This window comes from Haliotis rubra, unplaced genomic scaffold, assembly GCF_003918875.1.
Source record: "Haliotis rubra isolate DU_JTF1 unplaced genomic scaffold, ASM391887v1 Scf1170, whole genome shotgun sequence".
Classification (NCBI taxonomy): domain Eukaryota; kingdom Metazoa; phylum Mollusca; class Gastropoda; order Lepetellida; family Haliotidae; genus Haliotis; species Haliotis rubra.
The window spans coordinates 1-20,868 of NW_025765082.1; the positions used below are offsets into that span (position 1 = coordinate 1).

Here is a 20,868-nt window from a genome sequence, read left to right on the forward strand (position 1 = left end):
ACACGTATGGACAACGAACTCATGCTGAACTACTCACCCCCGATATGACCACAGAGTTTGGCCAAGCTGTCTTGCACTGTCTGAGAGTCAGCCACCGTGGGTTTCATCACGTCATCACTGCATTGCTTCTGTACCTGCAGAGTACAGTTGACTGCCTGCTGGTAGTCCTTCAGATTACTGTACGACATATCACGTTATCTGTGCTATAACGAGTTTATATTGTGATAAATATATATTCTATGTAAAGAGCACTTACAATAAAGTCATGCTCTCCCTCATTCTGAGACGAGCTCTTTTCAAATAATTTTCATTATAGTTAACGTTTCATTTCATGAGCACTAATCGAAAATCATTGGATTATATTCATAGCTGGTTGTGTCATTAGAAGGCTGCTCACATGCTTAATTCGTGACACAACCTCTGGAATTGTTAAAATGCTTGCATATGTTCTACACATAGAGAAATACTATATATTGAAAACGAAAGCATGCGGACATAAATATCAGTACTCACAAGGTTATCAAAAGCATAAAACGTGTGTACATTTGTTGAAAGAAGTATGAAGTTTTGTAATCACAAACAGTTGACTGGTTGATAAATAATGCAGATATATGTTTGTCTCTCTGTGGAAAATTCACACCTAGATTAACAGCTAATTTGGAAATTCGCTTCAATTACCAGCTGGCTAACAAAGCCCCACATCATGGTACAGTGACTGTGGTGACTGAAGCAATATCGTGAAGGTGTAACGGATAATTATGAAACTGTCTACAGACGTCAGAGGTAAACCTTGCAATACCATGTGTTGTCACAAAACATCGAGACTTCTTATGACGTCCATTATTTAGATTGCACATTTGCAATTTCCAGTTCTTTAAATACTGGACCTTGTCTGTTTATATGGACCACAGTCACTTGTCACTACAGGATCACGAGGAGACTGTAAGGCATTACTAAAACTGTACAATGTATATACCTGCACAAATTGTCATCCATTGTAATAGCGTGCATAATGTGCTGGTTAGTGTCTTCACTGGTTAAGTTTTCCGGGAATTGGAGCAGTATCCCGTTGTAGATAAAGCATTGATGGTAGCTCTTTCGGATGTCTTCAGTGGTGGAACAGTCCACGGCGGGTGTGTCTAGGCTGTTGGGTGTTAGGCCTAATGAGAGTCAACACATGAATGTGAAAGTCGTAGGAACATAAAGACTGGAATACAGTGGTACATACCTATAGATCTATTTACATTTATTGCCGGTTCTTGTGACAGGTATTGGTTGCTGATGATCTTAACGGGCATTTTAGAATATTTTTGGTGTAACACGATAACGGAATAAAGCTAATGCAAAACATACGTAGCATGTTTCAAACCAAACATAACTTAAGAGATATTGATTTTAGGTTTTGAGAAATGTGTGCATGTATAATGTTCTAGCAGTAGCACACCTTATGAGTATGAACGTGGATGTAGATGGTGTCAGGTTGTGGCTGAAGATCGTGACATTGTGTACCTGTTACTGCATTCACCTGGATACCATTTTTACAATATAAAACACAGGTAAAGTAAAGTAGGGAAATGCCCTTGAAACACCACTACATGCCCTTTGTATGGCTGCTATAAATCAGATGTGTACCAATATGTTTGTCAGTCGTGATGCGACAAGTCAATAGAAACGGACGTACATTCTGTGTTGTTTGGCAGGAATGCTTTGTAGGTGTGGAGTACGACCTCGCCACATGCTGACAAGTACTTGTCGACACAGATCGATGACACCTTTTCTGACCTGACATTAATAGGGACATATATCGTGTAGATGGAATCAACCTTTATGCACATTAAGATTACGATTTGATGCTCATATTTTATAACTTATGTTACATGTTGATGGTGTCCAAAAGAAGGTTATATTCCTTATGCCAGGACTATTTTGGTAATATCTTAAGAACCTGTTCTTAGATTTCAGTATAACATCCTAAATAACATATAAGTTTGTTAGGGAAAATGATGAAAACGACCCAACAACCATTTAATAAGGTCTATGGCAATGTGAATTAGAGAAATGCTTTTCAGCACCGATTCCTTTTCTGAATTTCCATAAAGACTTCGGTTGTCATGAGACGTGCATGCACGCACACAAGTTGTATAATGCAAAGGAAGAGATTTTATAACAGGAATACTTACATGCAAGTTGCCTTGTGGTTAAACGCTGAAACGGTGTGGTTAACATGATCGCTGGTAGTCAAGTATTTGGCGGTAGAGCTGCAGTCACCCATTTTAAACACCATTTCGAACATGCAGGTTGTGTTGAATTCTTCATGAACAAACGCGTAATGTGGGTAATGTTTAGTTAAATACAGAACATCGGTGCAAGTGAATACACAAACCAAGGCTTACAATCACAGTACCAGAAATGTATTCTTTCGGTGACCAGAGTAAAAATGACCAAAGTACCATTTATCTGAGCATCTAAGGCAGACACCAAATAGACATGTATTTAATAGTGAAGTCATATCTTGAAACCTCTAGAAGTACTGCTGGTGTCCATCAAAAATATATTGATTTAGCTGTAGCAGGGAGTGATTTGATAACACAACGCCAAATGGAACCGTGCATTCTCTTCAAACATTTTATCCAGTTTACAAAGGTCGAGTTGTCGCGTTTAATAGATGAATATTAATATTTTCAGACAGTTACGTACGGATTTTTCTTTCGGACATAGCGACAAATAGCGAAACCTATCCTATATTGATAACTGATTCTGATCTCAAAACTAACTCTTCAGACTATACACCCACAACAAACTGCTGAGATCTTTTGCAGACATACTTTTAGGGACTGAATGTACCCTTTGTGGCTTAAGATTTTTTAGAGAATGTCACTGCTTTTGACGTAGCAAAGCATTATGTATATATGTGATGACAATACCATTGCAAGATTATTTTGTGGAAGGGTTTTGAACCCACACTCTTGAGCTGCAGCCATTGCTACCCGAGAGGTGTGAGCAGGTGCATTGTCTTGGAGAAGCCAGACTCCTCTCCAAAGTTTTCCTCGCCGTTTTTTCTTGATCCTCTCCCTTAATTCAGGCAATTCACCAGCGTAATAATTACCAGTGATGGTAGAGCCTTTCTGCAGGTAACCAATCATGATTATCCGCCCTTTGTCCCAAAATACTGACGCCATAAAATTTCCACTGGATGGCACCATCTTGAACTTCTTAGGAGGCGGCGATGTTGCATGTTTCCATTGCATACTTTGACATTTCGTCTCAGGATCAAAATGATGAATCCAGGTTTCATCTTGTGTAACAATCTATGGCCAAACATTGTCTGGATTGGAGCGATATTTTCTCTAGCAGTTGCTGACTGACCTCAAGTCGTCATTGCTTCTGTTCCTCAGAAAGCATTCTGGGCACCCATCGGACCGACACCTTATTCATGTGTAAATGTTCATGGATGACCCTTTCAATTGTTGTTTTACTAATGTGGTGGATAGTAGCTAGTTGTCTGATAGTCATTCGTCAGTCTTCCATTATTGAATCACGGACAGAATTGATGTTTTCCTCGGTGGTTACCTTACAAGGTCGTCAAGAACGATACACATCCTGCGTGCTCTCTCTGCCTCTACCAAATTCTGCACACCACCGTTTAACTGCACTATAGGAAGGACCAGATGTACCTAATGTCTGGGTCATATCATCATCAATTTGCTGCGTTGTGTACTTTTTTAAATGGAGATACTTTATAACCGCCCTTCATTCAGTTGTGTCCATTTTGACTGTTAACAGGAGGGTGGTATTTATCAACAACTGATACCTAGAAAACCATATGCATACAGTTCATGATGTTCATGCATTTCCACATGCACATTCCCCATGTGCAGCACGTGCAATTTGGTTGCACTCCAACAACTATTCCATGGTGAGGCTCACTACTTATGGAACACCCCTCGCATTAACGCCAGACACCACTATCCCACACGAAAAACTTGATTTATATAACAGTGGGGCATTCGTGATTAGACGTTGTTATCACAGATGCTGGTGTAAATATATCTTTATCATCAAAGGTTCAGGACACTTTGTCAAAGAGCATGGCACCTAAAGTTTACTGAGGAAACATTATGTACACATGCATAAGATTACTGAAATGGCTTTGAAAGTATATTTTAAGTAAAGTTTCCGAGATATGTCAGTATATTTAGAATATATAACATCGGCATCTATTTGTTTTCTAATTTTGAATGTTCAAATTACGAAAAACGTACCACATATGAAGTAGGAAATCTTACATCAACAGTTTTCATAAGTACGTCACTGAGGAGTTTGCAATAAAGTATCTTTGATTTATTCGATCAGGTAGGTGGTTTATGGGGCTTGTTTACTTAATTGTCTTACTTCCTTGAACTGTCGATGCTTTGTGACATCTGTGATGTTCACCTCGTGTATAAAATTAACCTTCTGCTCTAATTGGAAATGAAATCTATTATTTATGATGGGTGGGGTCCGATTCAACTTGTGGAAAAAGCATTTGACTTAAACACATCAAAGTGATTCATAAGTATATAGTCTGTACTCACTGTCCAAGTTGGCGCAGACATATCCTTGTATCTTCTTGATAGTCGCTACAGGTAGCGACGGGGTCTGGTTACATTTAGAGTATAGGTTTTTTATACATACTTGCGCTTTCTGGTAAGTGTCAAGATTCCTGGAACACATTTTGTTAAATGACAATGCTGTACCATGGACAATATGAACACTATGTACATGGATCATGTATGTACTGTTTTGCTACAACGTTATCTATATAATGATGCGGAATTCCAGAAACACAACACAACCATGGTGTTCGAGGAGGATAACTGTCCAATACTACTTTTAACACTAAGCAGTATTTCAATCTCCATATCACATCTCACTTCTCGCTACTGCTAAACAATGATCTGAGGATATCCCATTTAGGGTCAGAACGACCTTCCCCCAACAGTGATGTACAAAAGACTGAACTAACTAGAAGTTGACATTTGCGAATCACCCAAAACAAAGTCCTCGATTCGAAAATTGTAAAACGTAAGAATCTATCTATGCATTTTTGGATGCGTTGGTATGCACCAGATTGAAAAAGATATAAGTGGAATAACATCGATTGCGAAGCATTCACTGCACTCCAGTCATCGTTACAATTAGTAGTATTCCAATTGTTTTATCCTTTATCTTCATTATCTAAAAGAAATTAAAAGTACTATTGCAGGTATAATCCATACTAACCTACACATATCAGCTAAAAATGCCGGGGTTATCACATTATACAAATAGGAAGTCATTTTGAAGGGGATATTGTACGCATCAATACACTTCTGTGAAGATACGAGCATAGACTGTTGATCAGCGCAGTTGACTTGCTTGGAAAGAGCGGTCACATCGAACGTCCCATCATTATCTGGAATTCAATGAGATCACTAAACACGTAGGTACTGGTATGTATAATGATGAAGCTAAAGTTCAACTGGTTATTCATTATTATTTTTTAGCACAGTTAAGCATAATTTGTTTTCGTTTATAACGAAAAAATAGGCTTAAATTAAAAAGTAGGCTTACAAAGAATGAAATAGCTATATTAGTTCGCTCGATTTGCAAATTGGAATCACAGTTTGCAACTCCACCGGATGTCATGGAGACACCACCAAGTGAGTGAGTGTGTGAGAGAGTGGTTATTGTTTAATGGCTCATCAGCAATTTTGTGACTATTTGGGGATGAGACCATTCAGACATAATGTTTAGTTTGGTTCAAGTTTCCAGTAACGCCAACCGGGAAATAAAGTTTACAAAATTCCAACCAGCCAACAAATTCAAGTACCCCCCAGTGCCCAGTTGGTTGCGAATATTAACAAAATTCGGGATAAATGATGAACCCAAGTCAGATGAGTATTTGTAATGAACAAGCCGTACGTTGTTCAAGTTACTTTTCAAGAGGCGGATATATACACTAAACGCCAACAGACACGTTACCCTCCTTCCGTAATGACGGAGGTACCTATCTTCAGCTGGCGTTGAGATGCGTGGACGTCCACTTCTTGGTCTGTCTACGGTGACCCCAGTCTGTCTGTAGCGCTGAATCTGTCTTATAATCGTGATGCGGTGGCATCCGAGGGCGTTGGCAGCAGCAATGTATGTCGACCCCATCTGCACCTCGGCTCTTTCTCTCTCTTCAGCTGTTAATCGTGGCATATTTCTCGTACTTGTGTATCATATCATGCACTCTAGTCTCTCTTTACCCTATAGAATCATTCTACACGTGAAATGGATGCAAATACTGTTTTAATATTGCTATGTTTTGGCGATTGATATTGCTATGTGTAAACAGAAAATGGGAAACTGTTGCTTTGCAAGCAAACATGTTAACAAAGATAATTTTAGATGTTCCTAAACCATTTTTCAAAATATCAATGACATGTTTGACTTTTTTCCACTGATGCAAATCAGCAGAAAATGTTTTAAAAGACTGTAATCATAGGAATGATTCTTTGTCAATTTTACACACTATATAACAGTTATTTCTTGTTTTAATAGTTGAATAATGGTGACTTTAAATGGTTTATCTTTGTCTCAAAGCAGAATTTTATTTTAACCTTTCTTTTGGACATCTAAATCACTGTTATTGGTTTATGTCGGCACAGTCGAAAATAGGACAATTTAAGTTTTCTGAAAAAGATGCATTTTACCTAAATATGAATGCATTTGAGAATTTGTTTTTCGTTATTTGCATAATGCTGGGTTGTTAAGCTTTCTTGTAAACTAATACCCTCTAACATATCTTTGATAGTTTTTAAGTAATTCGTAAAAGAAGGAGGTAACGTTTCTTTTGGCGTTTAGTGCAAGTGACGGGATCACGTAGAAATACTTACCTGAAACCAAAGAGAAAATCACGAACAGGAACAAAAACCCCATGACTCTAACCGTCTCTCGACAAAGATACACGTTCTTCTTCATAAGTACAGTGCTGAATTATATACTGGACTTGAGACACTCCCACATTAGTATCTGTGTAGATTGGCTCTTCATAAAATACACGTAACGTGGCTGATTACACGTAATCAAATAAGATAACCGTGTTGCGAAATATTCTTGGAATATTTCTTTATAGAACTCGAGGTTGGCAATTCCCAGATAACCTATTTTGAACCGTGCTGTATGTTGCTGAGTGTATTTGCGTCAGGTGCATCTCTCATCATGCATGCATACACACGCACGCACGTACATATCAGATATCGGTACAGATATGAAGAATAACCATCTTCAGTCGGTAAGCTGTGCCTGATCAATGTTACTAATTTCTGGAATGAGGCAAAAACAAAAGTAAAATAATTATCAAAAATACAGTAAGTCTTATGTTATTTATGACATCACATTGAAAACCAAATAGAAGTTGGCTGTTCCTTTTAATAATAAATGGACAATTATTTATGTGAATGCTTTTTCACAATTTACATACGAAAACAAATTAAAATGTTCATGTCTTAATATTTCTTAATCTGACCTTTGTTTAACATTCACTTCAAACATTCAGAATGTTCAAGTCTCGGGCCAGGTGTTAGTCACATGCACTTAATTCAAGGAGGAAATAACTGTCTTGCTTGCACACAAATGGTAATATATTCAAGTAGTATACACAATGAGAGAACGGGATCACTCACCCTTGTCAAGTCTGTTCACCTCAATTCGACTCCCACTGCCCCACAGGCCAAATGCAGGGGAACACCAAATAATGTCCCGCTAAATTTGACCGGTTTTGCGGGGTTGAGGAGCCATTCTCTCATTGTGTAAACTACTAGTGCCTAGGGTGGTAATACCGTATCACTGGGTACTATAAGTCATTCTTCTGGCTCAAAGCCCTTGCCTGGTCCGTCCTTAAGGTACAAAAAATGTTCGCCTTTTTATTTCATATCCCAAACTGGGTTAGTTGGGCGGCACTGACGTCCCTCGGGCTGGTATAAATATACTGAAAGCCATTAAAAACGCAATTGGTATTTGTTGTCCTGAAACTTACAAAAGTTCTATTGAAGATTTTTTTCCTGCGATACAGAGGATGTAGGGATAAAAGGCTGTTATTCTGACCCATTTAGAGTTCGAGTCCCGGAGCATTCCTCTCACATGAACTTTGATACTTAAAACTGAACCTTTGACATTTCTCGTAAACACAGCCACATTCATGAAACACGTTGTGCACATGCATTACCTGCACCCAGGCCCTGTAAAAGCACAAGGAATTGTGGAACTCAATCACTTTGAGAAAATGCCACACTTGACACAAGATGAAAAGAATCAGGTTATCGGTATGGTCAGCCAAGGTGCTTCAGATGTGATGATTGCCAGGCACTTTAATGTGCATCCATCCACTGTAAGTCGACTCAGACAACGTTTTCGGGCTACCGGAAGTGTTGCTGATCGTCCGCGACCTGGTGCACCACCTGTGATAACCGCTCGACAAAACCGCAATATCCGAGTTTCACACTTGCGAAATCGGTTCGAAACAGCTGAGGACAATTGGGACACGTCAACGTCATTTCAGCGCCCAAAAGGTGCAAGGACGCCTTGCTGCCTTCAACATCCGGTTTCGTCACTCGTACCGTGGTCCAACCTTATTGCATCGCCACAGACTTGCCAGACAACGATGGGCAGCAAATGGGGAAATCTTGGCAACAGGACATGGCCAGATGTCATTTTTTAGATGAATCCAGGTTTAACTTATCCTTTGCAGATGGACGTCAACAGATTTATCAACGTAAAGGAGAAAGACTTGCGCCAAACTGTGCCCTTGAACACGTTTTGGAGGGGGTGGTGTCATGATCAGACCACAGACCATCAGAGGTTGCAGACCATCCAACAGCTGTTCCTGAGACATGTGTGTCTTTCAATGCCCCAAAGACTGCGAGCATGTCTTGCAGCGCACGGTGGACACACACGATATTGACTCAGCTGACCCCTCCTTTGTTTGATGTCGTTGTTGTGCTTTGATGTTGTTGTTGACTGGACATTTTCAGATGAAATTATTCACAGATGTTCGCTTAAAACATATCTGCCAGTTAGGTTTATATATGTTGAAAGTAGTGTGAGTAAAGAAAGTATGAATGTCAAATTGCATTTTTAGTGGCTTTTAGTATATCTCACGCTAACCCCACACAAAAGTTTCTGCTCTTTACCCCTGCATGGTGCAGATGATTCAGAAGTCACAGATTTCCTTTTAATGGCATCGGATGATTTCTTACTGATTAATCTAGTCACTTCGTTATTTATCGCTGACACAACTCAGGGTAAACGTGTCACCCATTCCGTCGATCGTTTATCAGGCCGTACCATCTCCGCATTAGCTACTTCAGTTGAACCTTTTGTGGTTTATGGTTCGGCTTCTTTGAACCGACTAGCCACGTCAACTACGGTAAGGGCATATTTATATGTTTTACGTCTTACCTTATTGTGTGGAAGAAACAAGTGGTCAGTCTGATTAGTCATTGAAATATCGAACTGTCTCCTCTGAATATATTGTGCATGGGGCCGGCAAATATATTTGCCCTATTGCTTGTTTCTTTAACCAATCCTCAGCAACATCTTCGGATACCTTAGCCGCTGCAGCTAGTTTTTGTATTGCTCCTTTCCCTTTCCAATATCCCTGTGGGCTGGAATACATTTTATCCATTATTTATTAAATAATATTTCCCTTTAACACACTGTACACATACACATAAGTAGTTATACCATCATCAGCAATCCATCAAACCTTATACCATATATCCTATGCTTGTCACTTTTCAAAGTATTCATTTTGTGTTTGAATGTTCGACCATTAAATAGGGCCTCCTTGAATAGTTTGACCCCAGTCTGTCTGTGTTTGTGTTTTAGTTGTTTTTTCACAACATATGTCTTTACACCTCTAGCCTTTCTTACCTTGCCACTGTCAGCTTTCTTTATGGAATACATTTTAGGTCTTAATCCGATATACTCTGTAATAGGAGTCCTGCACATTCGTCTTTCATCTTGCCAAGTATTTTCATATTTACTACACTGTATAGTGCGTAATCTTTTTGGTCATCTCTTGTATGGTGCCATTCTCTTCTCACAGAGGTTACTTGTCACCTCTTCCTACGAACCTCTGTTATAATACTACCCTGTCATGGTGCGAGTGTTCAGGATTCGTGATTGGTTGCAATCAGATTTAGTTGTGCAATCAGCGACGTTGTTTCAAAAGTGATCATTCACAAGGCCTCGGTAATTTCAGTATGCTTCGGGAAAACTAGAACCTCTTCCTCTTCAAACATTTTTTCTAGACAGAACTCAATCATGTTATGGTGGATCAATGTCGTCGCCATCGCCCTCGTTGACAACAGACAAGCTAGCCATTAAATGTTTTGTGTGTCACATCAACACAAGTCGCCGGCAGAGGAGGGATACTTGTGGCCGCACATTTGCTTGTGTTAATCAAGTTGGATCTAAGTCGATGTAACACGTGCTCTGATTGGATAGAAAGAAGGGAGATAATTTGTGTTGCGATTTTTTGCCACTAGGGGATTTTACGAGAACCGGGAAATATGGCCGTATTAGAACAGAGGTTCGTTGGAAGATATGACAAGTAACCTCTGTGGGAAGAGAATGGTATCGTACATGTTTATTTTTTCCGTAATGTCCTCGGATACATCCTCGGTTTCAATTTTCATCAACAATGAATTGGTGTTAGTATTCAAAAAATTACATCTATCACCATATTGCTTCTTGAGTTTGTTGTAGTAAAAGTCATACATCAATTGCTTGGATAAGTCGAGAATACTCATACAGATGTATACTGGTCTGTTGAATTTTATATTACGCATTTTCATGTGCAATGCCACTAAGTAGTTATCAAATATTTTACTTCTGTTAAAGGCTGGGCTCGCTATCAGTTAGTAGTATACGTGATGGGGTTACTACATCCCTTGGTCCTATGGCATTATTTACGCCAAATAATGCCCCACCGATGGCCGAAAACTAGGGAAAATGGCAAAGACCAACGTTCGATGTCCCTCATTTTGAATGTATTTTTTCGAATTTTATACATTGAAATGTGGTACTTTATGACGGACCACACTGAGTAGGTGAATAATGATCTCATTATAATTGTTTTAAAAGTGAGGGAGGTTTGATGTGTCTCAAAGTTATTGTATTTTCGACTTTCCGAGGTCATAACTAAAAGAGTATGCATGCCATTGTAAAAGTAATTGAAAGCGAGGGGGGTATGAGGTATAACGGAGGTACATGCAAAATTTGGTGAAGATCGATTAAATAGTTTAGGAAATATAACGTTTTGATTAATCCAAGTGTCGTTTGAGTGAAAGGCGGCCATGCTTGTTAACGAGGCTGGCATTAGGCAGTCGTTCCGTGTCGAGCTCGTTAGCTGTGTGTATGGCTCAGGCAAACACCTCGGCTTCTGGTCAGCCAGCAGTCGCTGAGCTCGTTAGCTGCGTGTACGGCTCTCTTCTAAATACAGGCATCACTGTGTCTCAGGCACGATGAGCAATTCCCCTGCCCGGTTCGTCTTTGAGGTAATACACGGCCGGCTGCGGGACTTTTAGACAGACCACACCAGATCGATGAATGATAATACCGTTGTAATTTTTTTAACAGTGAAGGAGGTTCCGTATCATTGGGTACGATGAGTAATTCCTCTTGCTGCCTGGTTTGTCCTTTAGGTAATACAAATGGGGTTGGCCTTCCTTGATATCCGCTCTATCGGATATATAGTGTAAGTTTTTATAGACCACACGTGGTCAGTGGCACGTTGCCGAGTATCACCCCCGTGTTCACCGGGCTGGTATAAATACCTCACGCTGAGCTGGTCCGACACTTTCTGCTCTTTACAATTGCGCGCTGTGCAGACGATTCTGCAGTCACTGATTTCATTTTAATGGCATCGGATGTTTTTTTATCGATTATTCTAGTCACTGCATCAGTGATCGCTGACAGGCAAATGCACGACCCATCCGTTGATCATTTACTGGGCATTACCGTCTCTCTTCTGTACCGGTATCCGAATGTGCATTTGACGAACGTTCCGTTAAACCTCTCTACAATGGCTTGACTATTATGGGCTCCCACTGTGCAACGCCTGACCTCGACCTCATGTTTTGCTAGCACTTGTGACACAGATCTCATGAACTCGCGTACTGGGTCGACTTGTAATTCGGCAGACCACGTCAATGAGCTGCATTTGTAGATACACTCCAGTGCCTTGGCGACTTGAGTCGGATCTTTTGCTGTTATAAAGGCTTGGCCTCTTTGTATCTACTGGTGACATCCAACGGTCAGGGCATACTTGTCCGTTTTGCGTCTCACCCTGTCGTGAAGGGGAAACAAGAGGTTGGCTTGATGCACTCGATTGGGTGCCGGCAGGTAGATTTGCCACAGTGCCTGTTTCTTCAGCTAAGCCTTAGCGGTCCCTTCGGAGACTTTTGCGGATTTGGCAAGCTTGCGGATGGCACATCCGCCTTTCCAGTATCACCGTGGGTTATGGTAAATCTTATCTTATGAATTGTTCGTGTTTGATTTGTTTTTTCACACTGTATTTCTTCACACCCTTGGCCTTTCTGATTTCCCGGATATCAGCTGTCTTGATGGAATACATATTAGGTCTCAATCCGACGTACTCGCCAATGAGAGTCCCAGCACACTCGTCTTTCATTTTCCTGAGCACCTTTTTTGTTCACCCTGCTGTGCTCATATTGTACATGTTTATTTCTTCTGCCATGTCTGCGTACACGTCATCAATACAAAATGTCCATCAACAACGAATCGGTGTCAGTGTACATCTATCGCGGAAATGCTTCTTGAGTTTGTTGTAGTTAAAGTCGTACATAAAGTGTTTGAACAAGTCGAGAATGATCATGCCGACATAGACGGGTCGAATTTGATGTGACTCTTGGCCATGTGCAACGCCACCAAGTCGTCGTCGAATATCTTGCTTCTGTTGAAGGCCTGGCTAGCTATCTGTATTTTGCAATGTGGGTGTTTGGCTAAGCCTCTTCGTATTCATGGAATATCAACTCGAAGTCTCAATTGTTTAATCCAGAACTCCACTGTTACAACACGGTTCCAACACATAGATGAAAGTCAGTTGCGACTTGATGAAACATTTATGAGAAATAGATGCAACTGAGCTGAAACTCAAGCAAAACATTCGCGAGTCCTTGATTAAAGTGATTTGAAACGTTAGGTGAAACTTTCCTGGCGAATACAGACCTTAATCTGCCTTTTTCTGCAAAACAAACCTTCAGAATTATCATTTCATAACACAGACCGTGCGGCTTTCTTTCAAACGTCAACTTCCGCTCATAACGTCCCCTTGATACCAAAATTACTGTGAGCAGCAAGTTGCACTCAACTTAATAAAACTTAATGTCTCTGAATAACTGCTTCCAATACAATATCAGTCTTTCTTCCTCGTGAGATCTGGCTAACTTCACGTTCACATGCTTCATTAGGTTCTCCATCATTTTCCCGAATACCGATTTGTTCATGAGCTTAAATAGATTCTTTTCGAAATCACTGGTGGCCTGTTTTCTTAAATCCGTGTTCAGTCTTATATGCAAGGCTCCATCCAAGGACTTTGATCGAACTTAAGAACTCTGTGTATTTTCATCAGCTTCATGCCCAACGATAAGTACAGCTGCAGGTTACGATAGTGAATGATGTATTTGGTTTTAACCATCAAGTTCGGTACGAGTTTTTCGACGTCGGCCAGTTTACTATTTCCAGTCACCTAAATTTTTACAATCCAATTTATCCCACACCTCGAGGGCATGTAGGTAATCATGATCGTTAGTTTTTATTATGTTAAGTTACTATAAAATGATTAAATGGGAGGCAATTTCTTTTCCACGAATCTCGATCACTCGTCCATGTATTCGTACGGGTACACACTCCTCCTCAGCAACAGATGTCGAGTCGATACATCGAGTCGATTTGTTATGGTGAAGGCATCCGGGTTGTTTGCGTTCACCAAACTATCCAGCGATGAGATCAGAAATTGAACACTGTCTATGAATCTCAGTCCGCCCAGCGAGAACGAGATGTAGTTTTCCATGTTGTTGGGAATGCACGTCAAGTCGCCGTCGATCTTTGAGATGGCCTGCATGATTAAGTGCAAATCGTACCTGCGGAGGTTATGAAACACCACAGGGATTTGTATTGTTTTTGGGTTTATTCTTAGCTTCAAGATACATGCGCTGTGATCAGCTCCCCTGTATTTACCCGTGATGTGACCAATGATCTCTCACGGAATCACAGTTCAGGGTCTTGTCGCACACGAAGCAACTCTTAGCCTTCTTATGAGCTCTCCAGTCATCCTTCGTCATACCCATAGGCAACTTCAATAAAATTTCCCGGACGTTTTCTCCTCGTTTTGTAAACAGGTGAGAAACTTTTCAGCCGCATCGTGGCCTCTGTAAGTCACGGGAGCCTTTGTTTTCTCATTGTATCGGAAAACCACACAACGGAACCAGCAAGTTCTGTGTTCTTGCGTTTTGTAAGTGAAACATTGTTCGGTCGTGGTAGGTGTGTCATGTTCGATATTTTTTATGAGGGCTTCTAAGTCGGCGTAGATGACGCAGGGCATGGGCATTTGTTTGTTGTGGTTGACAATTTCGAGAATGTTGTCGTTTTCTTTGGGCATGTCAATCCTGATCGCAATCTGCCCCACGCCTTGGCAGTCCTCTCTATGCACTCTCAATTGATCCTACGTACGCCTTTCGGAGCGTCTCTGTACAATCCTTCGATTACCTTTGTGTCCGAAGACGTTAACAGCCAAATTGTTTAGTTTTCAAATCTTTCCAGTGGGAGATGGGCGTGGGTTTAAATAAGCCATCCCAGTTAAGTCCGTCGTCTGTAGGATATCTCCAAGGCCTATTCTTGCTAATAGCCACTGGAAAAGGCAGCTCTCACCGAATATATCGCACTAGCATCGTCTTCATTTTTGATGTTATTGATGGCCTTGTTATTTTGTAATGTGGTGGCAAGTCTAGGTAGATCCGTGGAGATTAACCAATGAAATGTCAAATAGATACACTTGGAGACAACCCAATCCTGTTAAATAGGCAAGATTAGATTTCTTCTTATTCTAAAAAAACCCATAGAAAAATCAATTGTGAAAACTGGTATTGATCCTACTTTTAAATCTGATCATTCATCAATATGGCTAATTCTTGATTTGTGTGAAGTAGAAAAAGGTGGAGGTTACTGGAAACTTAACAACTCATTATTTAGAGATAAAACATATGTTGAAAAGGTAAAAGAAACAATAAAAGATACTAGTAATCAATATCAAAATGGAATTTATGATGACGGCAATCCAACATACAGTATAGACGACCAACTCCTCTTTGAAACGCTATTACTCATGATAAGAGGACAAACAATGAAATACTCTTCCAAGAAAAAAGGAGAAAGAGAAAAGATTGAGAAAGAAATAACAAACACAATAGAAAGTCTCAAGATTGGGCTAGACTCAGCTAAAGAATTATTACAAAAGCAAGACATTCAATCTAAGTTAAATATAGAAAATGAAAAACATCACGAGATTCAATCGGTGAAAACTGAAGGTATAATACTTCAATCAAAAGCTGGAACGAAAAGGGAGAGAAACCAACAAAATATTTCTTATCACTAGTGAAACATAACTTCCTGAATAAGGCTATACTAAAGTTAGAATGCTAAAGGTGAAACTCTTACAAAAACCGATGATTTGCTGAAGGAAACAAAATATTTTTATGAAAGGCTGTACTCTAAACAAGAACCAGATAACATAGATTTAGATATATTGTTTGAAAATCAAGATATATCAAAACTGAAAGAAAACAAAAGGATCTACTGGAGGGTGAATTGACGTACGATGAAGTGTTAAATGCTTTGAAAAGAATCAAAAACAATAAAAGCCCTGGCCCTTCTGGTTTCACATCAGAATATTAAAATTCTTCAGGGCTGATTTGAATAAGTATTTAATCAAATCACTCAATTTAAGGTATTCCACTTTTACAGGTGAATGATGTCCGGATCAAAACGTTGTGATGTTCCATCATTTGTATCATTTGAAACAAATGTTCTAAATTTGGTGTGTAATGTATTACAGTAACTGAAACTTGGCGTAAAGTGGGATCGAAAGAGCCGCACCAGTAGTCTCACTTCTGTTGGAAAATATTATACTTCATGCATCAGTGACAAAAATTATGTTCGATGCAATTCCTAATTGTGACCATACGTCCCCGAATTATTTCAGGTAAACAATTGGCTAGCATGTGTTTATGTTGGGTGCCACTGGTGGGGCAGGATACTCTCACCCTTTCGTGAACACCTGGTATCATCACTATTTCATAGTGATTCATAAGCACATGTTCTGTCATCGTATCGCATGGTGACAATCACTGGATTGTCTGGTTCAGACCCGATTTATTTACAAACAGCATCATACAGTTGTATTGTACAGTCGACTCTGCTTTTGGCAGATATTTCTTATCAATGTGGAAAAGTTTTTCTCGCTTCCATCTCTTTCAATAAACACTGTCAGATAAACATTTTTTCAAAATATCTATACACATCAGGAAATAATGAAATAAAAACCTGACATACATTTCATGTGCTTACTTGAATGTTTTTATTGTCACTCAACACCAATACAATCGCGATTGTGTGAAGATGTAGATTAGCCAATCAATGGTGACCCAGTGGCCTGTTTTAGACACAAGACGGGGATTGGCTAAGTAGGACGTCCTTGAACATGCTGACGGTCCTCTTGCTGCAGCTGCTCACCGCTGACACCAGACAGTTCTGGGTGGCGCTAGTGGTGCTGAAAACAAGCATACACACTTATAGAACTACACATGAGTGACAATAATAAAATAAAGTATTTTCATGAAAACTCTTGAAATTATTAAATGCTTGGGGAATCTAAAACGTCAGACAATAACCAGTCTGTCTTGAGTACTGACATATTCCACAGAGTATGAGGCAAAAGTAAAACTGATTTGAAATGATTATATAGAATCAGAGATGACACCAGATGTTCGGAGAAGAAGACGCACATCTTGCGCCAAGGCCAGAACACGTTTCACAGGAACGGTCTATCTCAAAGCCTCATATATTGTTTCCACGTGGTTAGAATATTCGCGGCCTCAGTAAAGCTTTCAAAAATGAGATATGTTGGGGATATTTCTAAAACAACAGGCGGACATTTGACATGCCTTTGCACGCATTTGTGAGGTGTGCCACAGTGGGATAATTTCTTGAGCATGATCAAGTTTCCTTCTATCATCCTGTGATATCCTTTCGGAACATCAAGTCCCCTCTTTACTTGGTTGTGAAAAAGGTGGTGTCTAGTACATTCTATGCAGATTCTCGTGTGTATCTTAGTAACTCATTTACCTGTTATCAACCTCAATACACCTTCTATTTGACAAAAAAGCAACAGCTGCAAATACCTCAACCGTCTTGGAACACAAAAAAAAGAATTTACTTACGCGCACAGATGTTTCGGATCCAAAGCGGGGCGTCTACTGCCACAAGTTCCTTTGGGAGCATTTTGAACGCACTTGGTGTCGAAATCTAATAACAGAATATAATAAGAATGATTAATTGTATCAGTCTAAAAGCAGAAGCATAAAAGTACTTCGAATACATAATAAAGACGTTAGTAGTTTTCCTTTTTAGGTCTAAATCTGGTCGTTTAAACTACCAACGACATGCACCCCATATACATATCTCATATCTCGCCAGCCTCTCAATACTCCTTTAATAAAGACATACACGTATGGACAACGAACTCATGCTAAGCTACTCACCCCCGATATGACCACAGAGTTTAGTCAAGCCGTCCTGCACTGTCTGAGAGTCGGCTACTGTGGGCTTCATCGCGTCATCACTGCATTGCTTCTGTACCTGCAGAGTACAGTTCACTGCCTGCTGGTAGTCCTTCAGATTACTGTACGACATAAAACGTTACATCTGTGCTACAACGTGTTTATATTGTGATAAATATATATTCTACGTATATAGTAATCACTATAAAGTCATGCTTTCCCTCATTTTGAGAGGAGCTCTTTTAAAATAATGTTCATTGTAATTAATGTTTCATTCTATGAGCACTTTTCGAAAATCATTGGATATCAGTCACATGAAGCTAGTGTAAGAATACTCATTGCTGGTTGTGTCATAACATGGTCGTTCACTTGCTTATTCTGTGACACAGCCTTTGTAATTGTTGGAATGCTTGCATCAGTTATACACACAGAGAAATATTGAATACCGGTATTGACAATGAAAGCATGTTACTGGTTGATAAAAGATACAAAATATTATATATATTTGTCTCTTTGGGTAAAATTAATAACATGTTTTGGAGACTTTATTATCTTTGTTTCACTACATTTCTGTACACATTTGGAAATTAGCTCCATTTACCAGCTGGCTAACAATGCCTCACATTCATGTTACAGTGACTGTGGTGACTGAAGCAATATCATGATGGTGTAACGGATACTTATGAAACTGTCTAAAGACACCTGAGAGAGAACCTTGCAATACCATGTATTGTCACAAAACATCGAGACTTCTTGTGACTTCCATTATATTTATTGCACATTTGCAATTTCTAGTTCTTTTAATACCTGACGTTCTCTATTTATATGGAACACAGTCACTTGTCACTACAGGACCACCAGGAGACAGTAAGGGATTACTAAAAGTGTATATACCTGCACATGTTGCCATCCATTGTAATAACGTGCATAATGTGCTGGCTAGTCTCTTCACTGGTTAGGTTTTCTGGAAATTGGAACAGTATCCCGTTGTAGATTAAGCATTGATGGTAGCTACTTCGGATGTCGTCAGCGGTGAAACAGTCCACGGTGGGTGTGTCTAGGCTGTTGGGTGTTAGGCCTAATGAAAGTCAACACATGAATGTTAAAGTCGTAGGAAAATGAAGTTGGGAATACAATGGTGCATGCTTATGAATTGATTTACATTCATTATCGCTTATTGTGACAGGTATGGGTTACTGAAAATCAGTTCTAACCCAAGTATTAACGGGTATTTGTAAATTATTGTTTAGTATAAAACGATAACGAAATATAGCTAAATCCAATCCCTAAATAACATGTTTTAGAACCAAACATCACTTTAGAGACATTGATTTTAGGTTTTAAGAAATGTGTGCATATATAATGTTCTGTCAATAGAACACCTCTGAGTGTGACATGCACTGTGGCATCAGGTTGTGGCTGAAGATAATGACATTGTGTACCTGTTACTGCATTCACCTGCATACAAATTTTACAATATAAACAGACGTAAAGTAGAGTGGGGAAATGCCCTTGAAACACCAATACATGCCCTTTGTATGGCTGTTATAAATCAGATGTGTACGAATATGTTTGCGACAAGCTAATAGAAAATGACGTACATTCTGTGTTGTTTGGATTGGCCATTTCGTAGATATGGCGCGTGGCCTCGCTACAGGCTGGCATGTACTTGTGGGCACAGCCTGGTGACAACTTTTCTGACCTGACAAAATACACACAAATAGAGGCAATATAAAGTATGAAATCAACCTTTTATTCGCATTAAGATTACAATTTGATGTTCAGGTATTTTAACTCGGTTACATGTAGATAATGGCCGAAAAAAAGCAAAAGTCATAACAAATTTTGACATTACTGAATACGATGGTCGTATTCCTTATGCCAGGAATATTTGGGAAAGGTTAATATCTTTAGAACTGGTTCGTGGATATGCCATTCTAAACAACATACAACACTGCTAAGGGGGAACGGATGCAAACAACCAAACAATCATTTAGTCAGGTCTATGGCAATGTGAATTGCAGTAATGCTTTTCAACATCGAACTCTTTTTGTGAATTTCCATAAAGACTTCGGTCGTCATGATATACATATACGCACGCACACGAGGTGTATAATTGAAAGGAAGGTGATTTTATAACACGAATACTCACATACAATTTGTTTTGTGTTCAAACTCTTTAAAGTTGTGGTTAATATAATCGCTGGTTGTCATGTAGCTGACGGTAGAGCTGCAATTCACTATTTTGGTCGTCATTTCAAACATGCAGGTTATGTTGAATTCTTCTGGAACAAAGACGTTGGGTGTAAAGGGAACAATAGCTGTGAAAACTGAATGTATGGATGATTGAAAATCAGTGATGACACCAGGTGTTCGCGAAAAGAGTAAAAGTGTCCTGCCCTACCGTTAGCACCAACCATTTACAACATTTGCTTAAAACGCAAAGCATGACCGCCAAGGCTTATAATGGCAGTGCCAGATATTTATTCTGTCGGTGACTAAAGTGAAAATGACAAAAGTACCATTTATTTGAGCATCTCAAGCAGAAGCCAAATGTATTTAATTTTGAAGTTATATCTTGAAACCTCTTCTCTAGAAGATTTACAATAAACTTTTCTTCATGTCAAGCAATAGTCATGCTTTGGTGTATATCCGCTATTTGACTCGTAAGATATGGGCCTGTGTCTTTACGTGAGAACAAGCTGTTAAAATGCCCTTGCATTTGTTTGTTCCACCGGTGGTACATGATACAATCAGGTTTCGCTGGTCACTGTGGTCGTCATGCTAGCAATGATCCATAAATAGAAAACGTCAGTGCAAAAGAATATCCAGTCTTGAAACAAGTGCTAAAGCATACATTTCATTCTAGATTTAGTAAGATTATGGAAAGGGCATTGAAGCGTATCCTAATTTTGAATGTTCAAATTACGAAAAACGTAATCCATATTTTTCATAAATAATTCACTAAGGAGTTTGATTTACAGTATTTTTACATACTCCATCT

The 20,868-nt window shown here is 39.4% G+C and overlaps 2 protein-coding genes across 2 annotated transcripts; both read right to left on the reverse strand.

Annotated features, from left to right (window-relative positions):
- Window positions 1-37: 37 nt before the first annotated feature.
- LOC124258243 lies at window positions 38-7,038 on the reverse strand (the record flags this gene model as incomplete). The annotated part of the gene is made up of 7 exons (XM_046692314.1): window positions 6,900-7,038; window positions 5,263-5,434; window positions 4,575-4,702; window positions 2,181-2,310; window positions 1,682-1,782; window positions 977-1,160; window positions 38-177 (listed from the first exon to the last, which is right to left on the reverse strand). Coding segments are annotated over exons 1-7 (940 nt in total), but the record flags the coding sequence as incomplete, so codon positions are not given.
- Window positions 7,039-16,743: 9,705 nt separating this feature from the next.
- Window positions 16,744-17,998, reverse strand: LOC124258254. Its single transcript, XM_046692325.1, has 3 exons — window positions 17,847-17,998; window positions 17,526-17,610; window positions 16,744-16,855 (listed from the first exon to the last, which is right to left on the reverse strand). Exons 1-3 carry the CDS (start codon window positions 17,995-17,997, stop codon window positions 16,744-16,746), a joined length of 348 nt encoding a protein of 115 aa, XP_046548281.1. The 5' UTR covers window position 17,998.
- Window positions 17,999-20,868: the final 2,870 nt, after the last annotated feature.

Bases quoted from the DNA above. Each gene is read 5' to 3' on its own strand.
- LOC124258254 (XM_046692325.1), bottom strand. From the start codon at position 17,997: ATGTCGTACAGTAATCTGAAGGACTACCAGCAGGCAGTGAACTGTACT. The intron at 17,611-17,846 runs GTGAGTAGCTTA...TTCTGTTATTAG, and splicing joins ACTCTGTGGTCATATCGGGG to ATTTCGACACCAAGTGCGTT. The intron at 16,856-17,525 runs GTAAGTAAATTC...GCTTGTTTTCAG, and splicing joins GATCCGAAACATCTGTGCGC to CACCACTAGCGCCACCCAGA.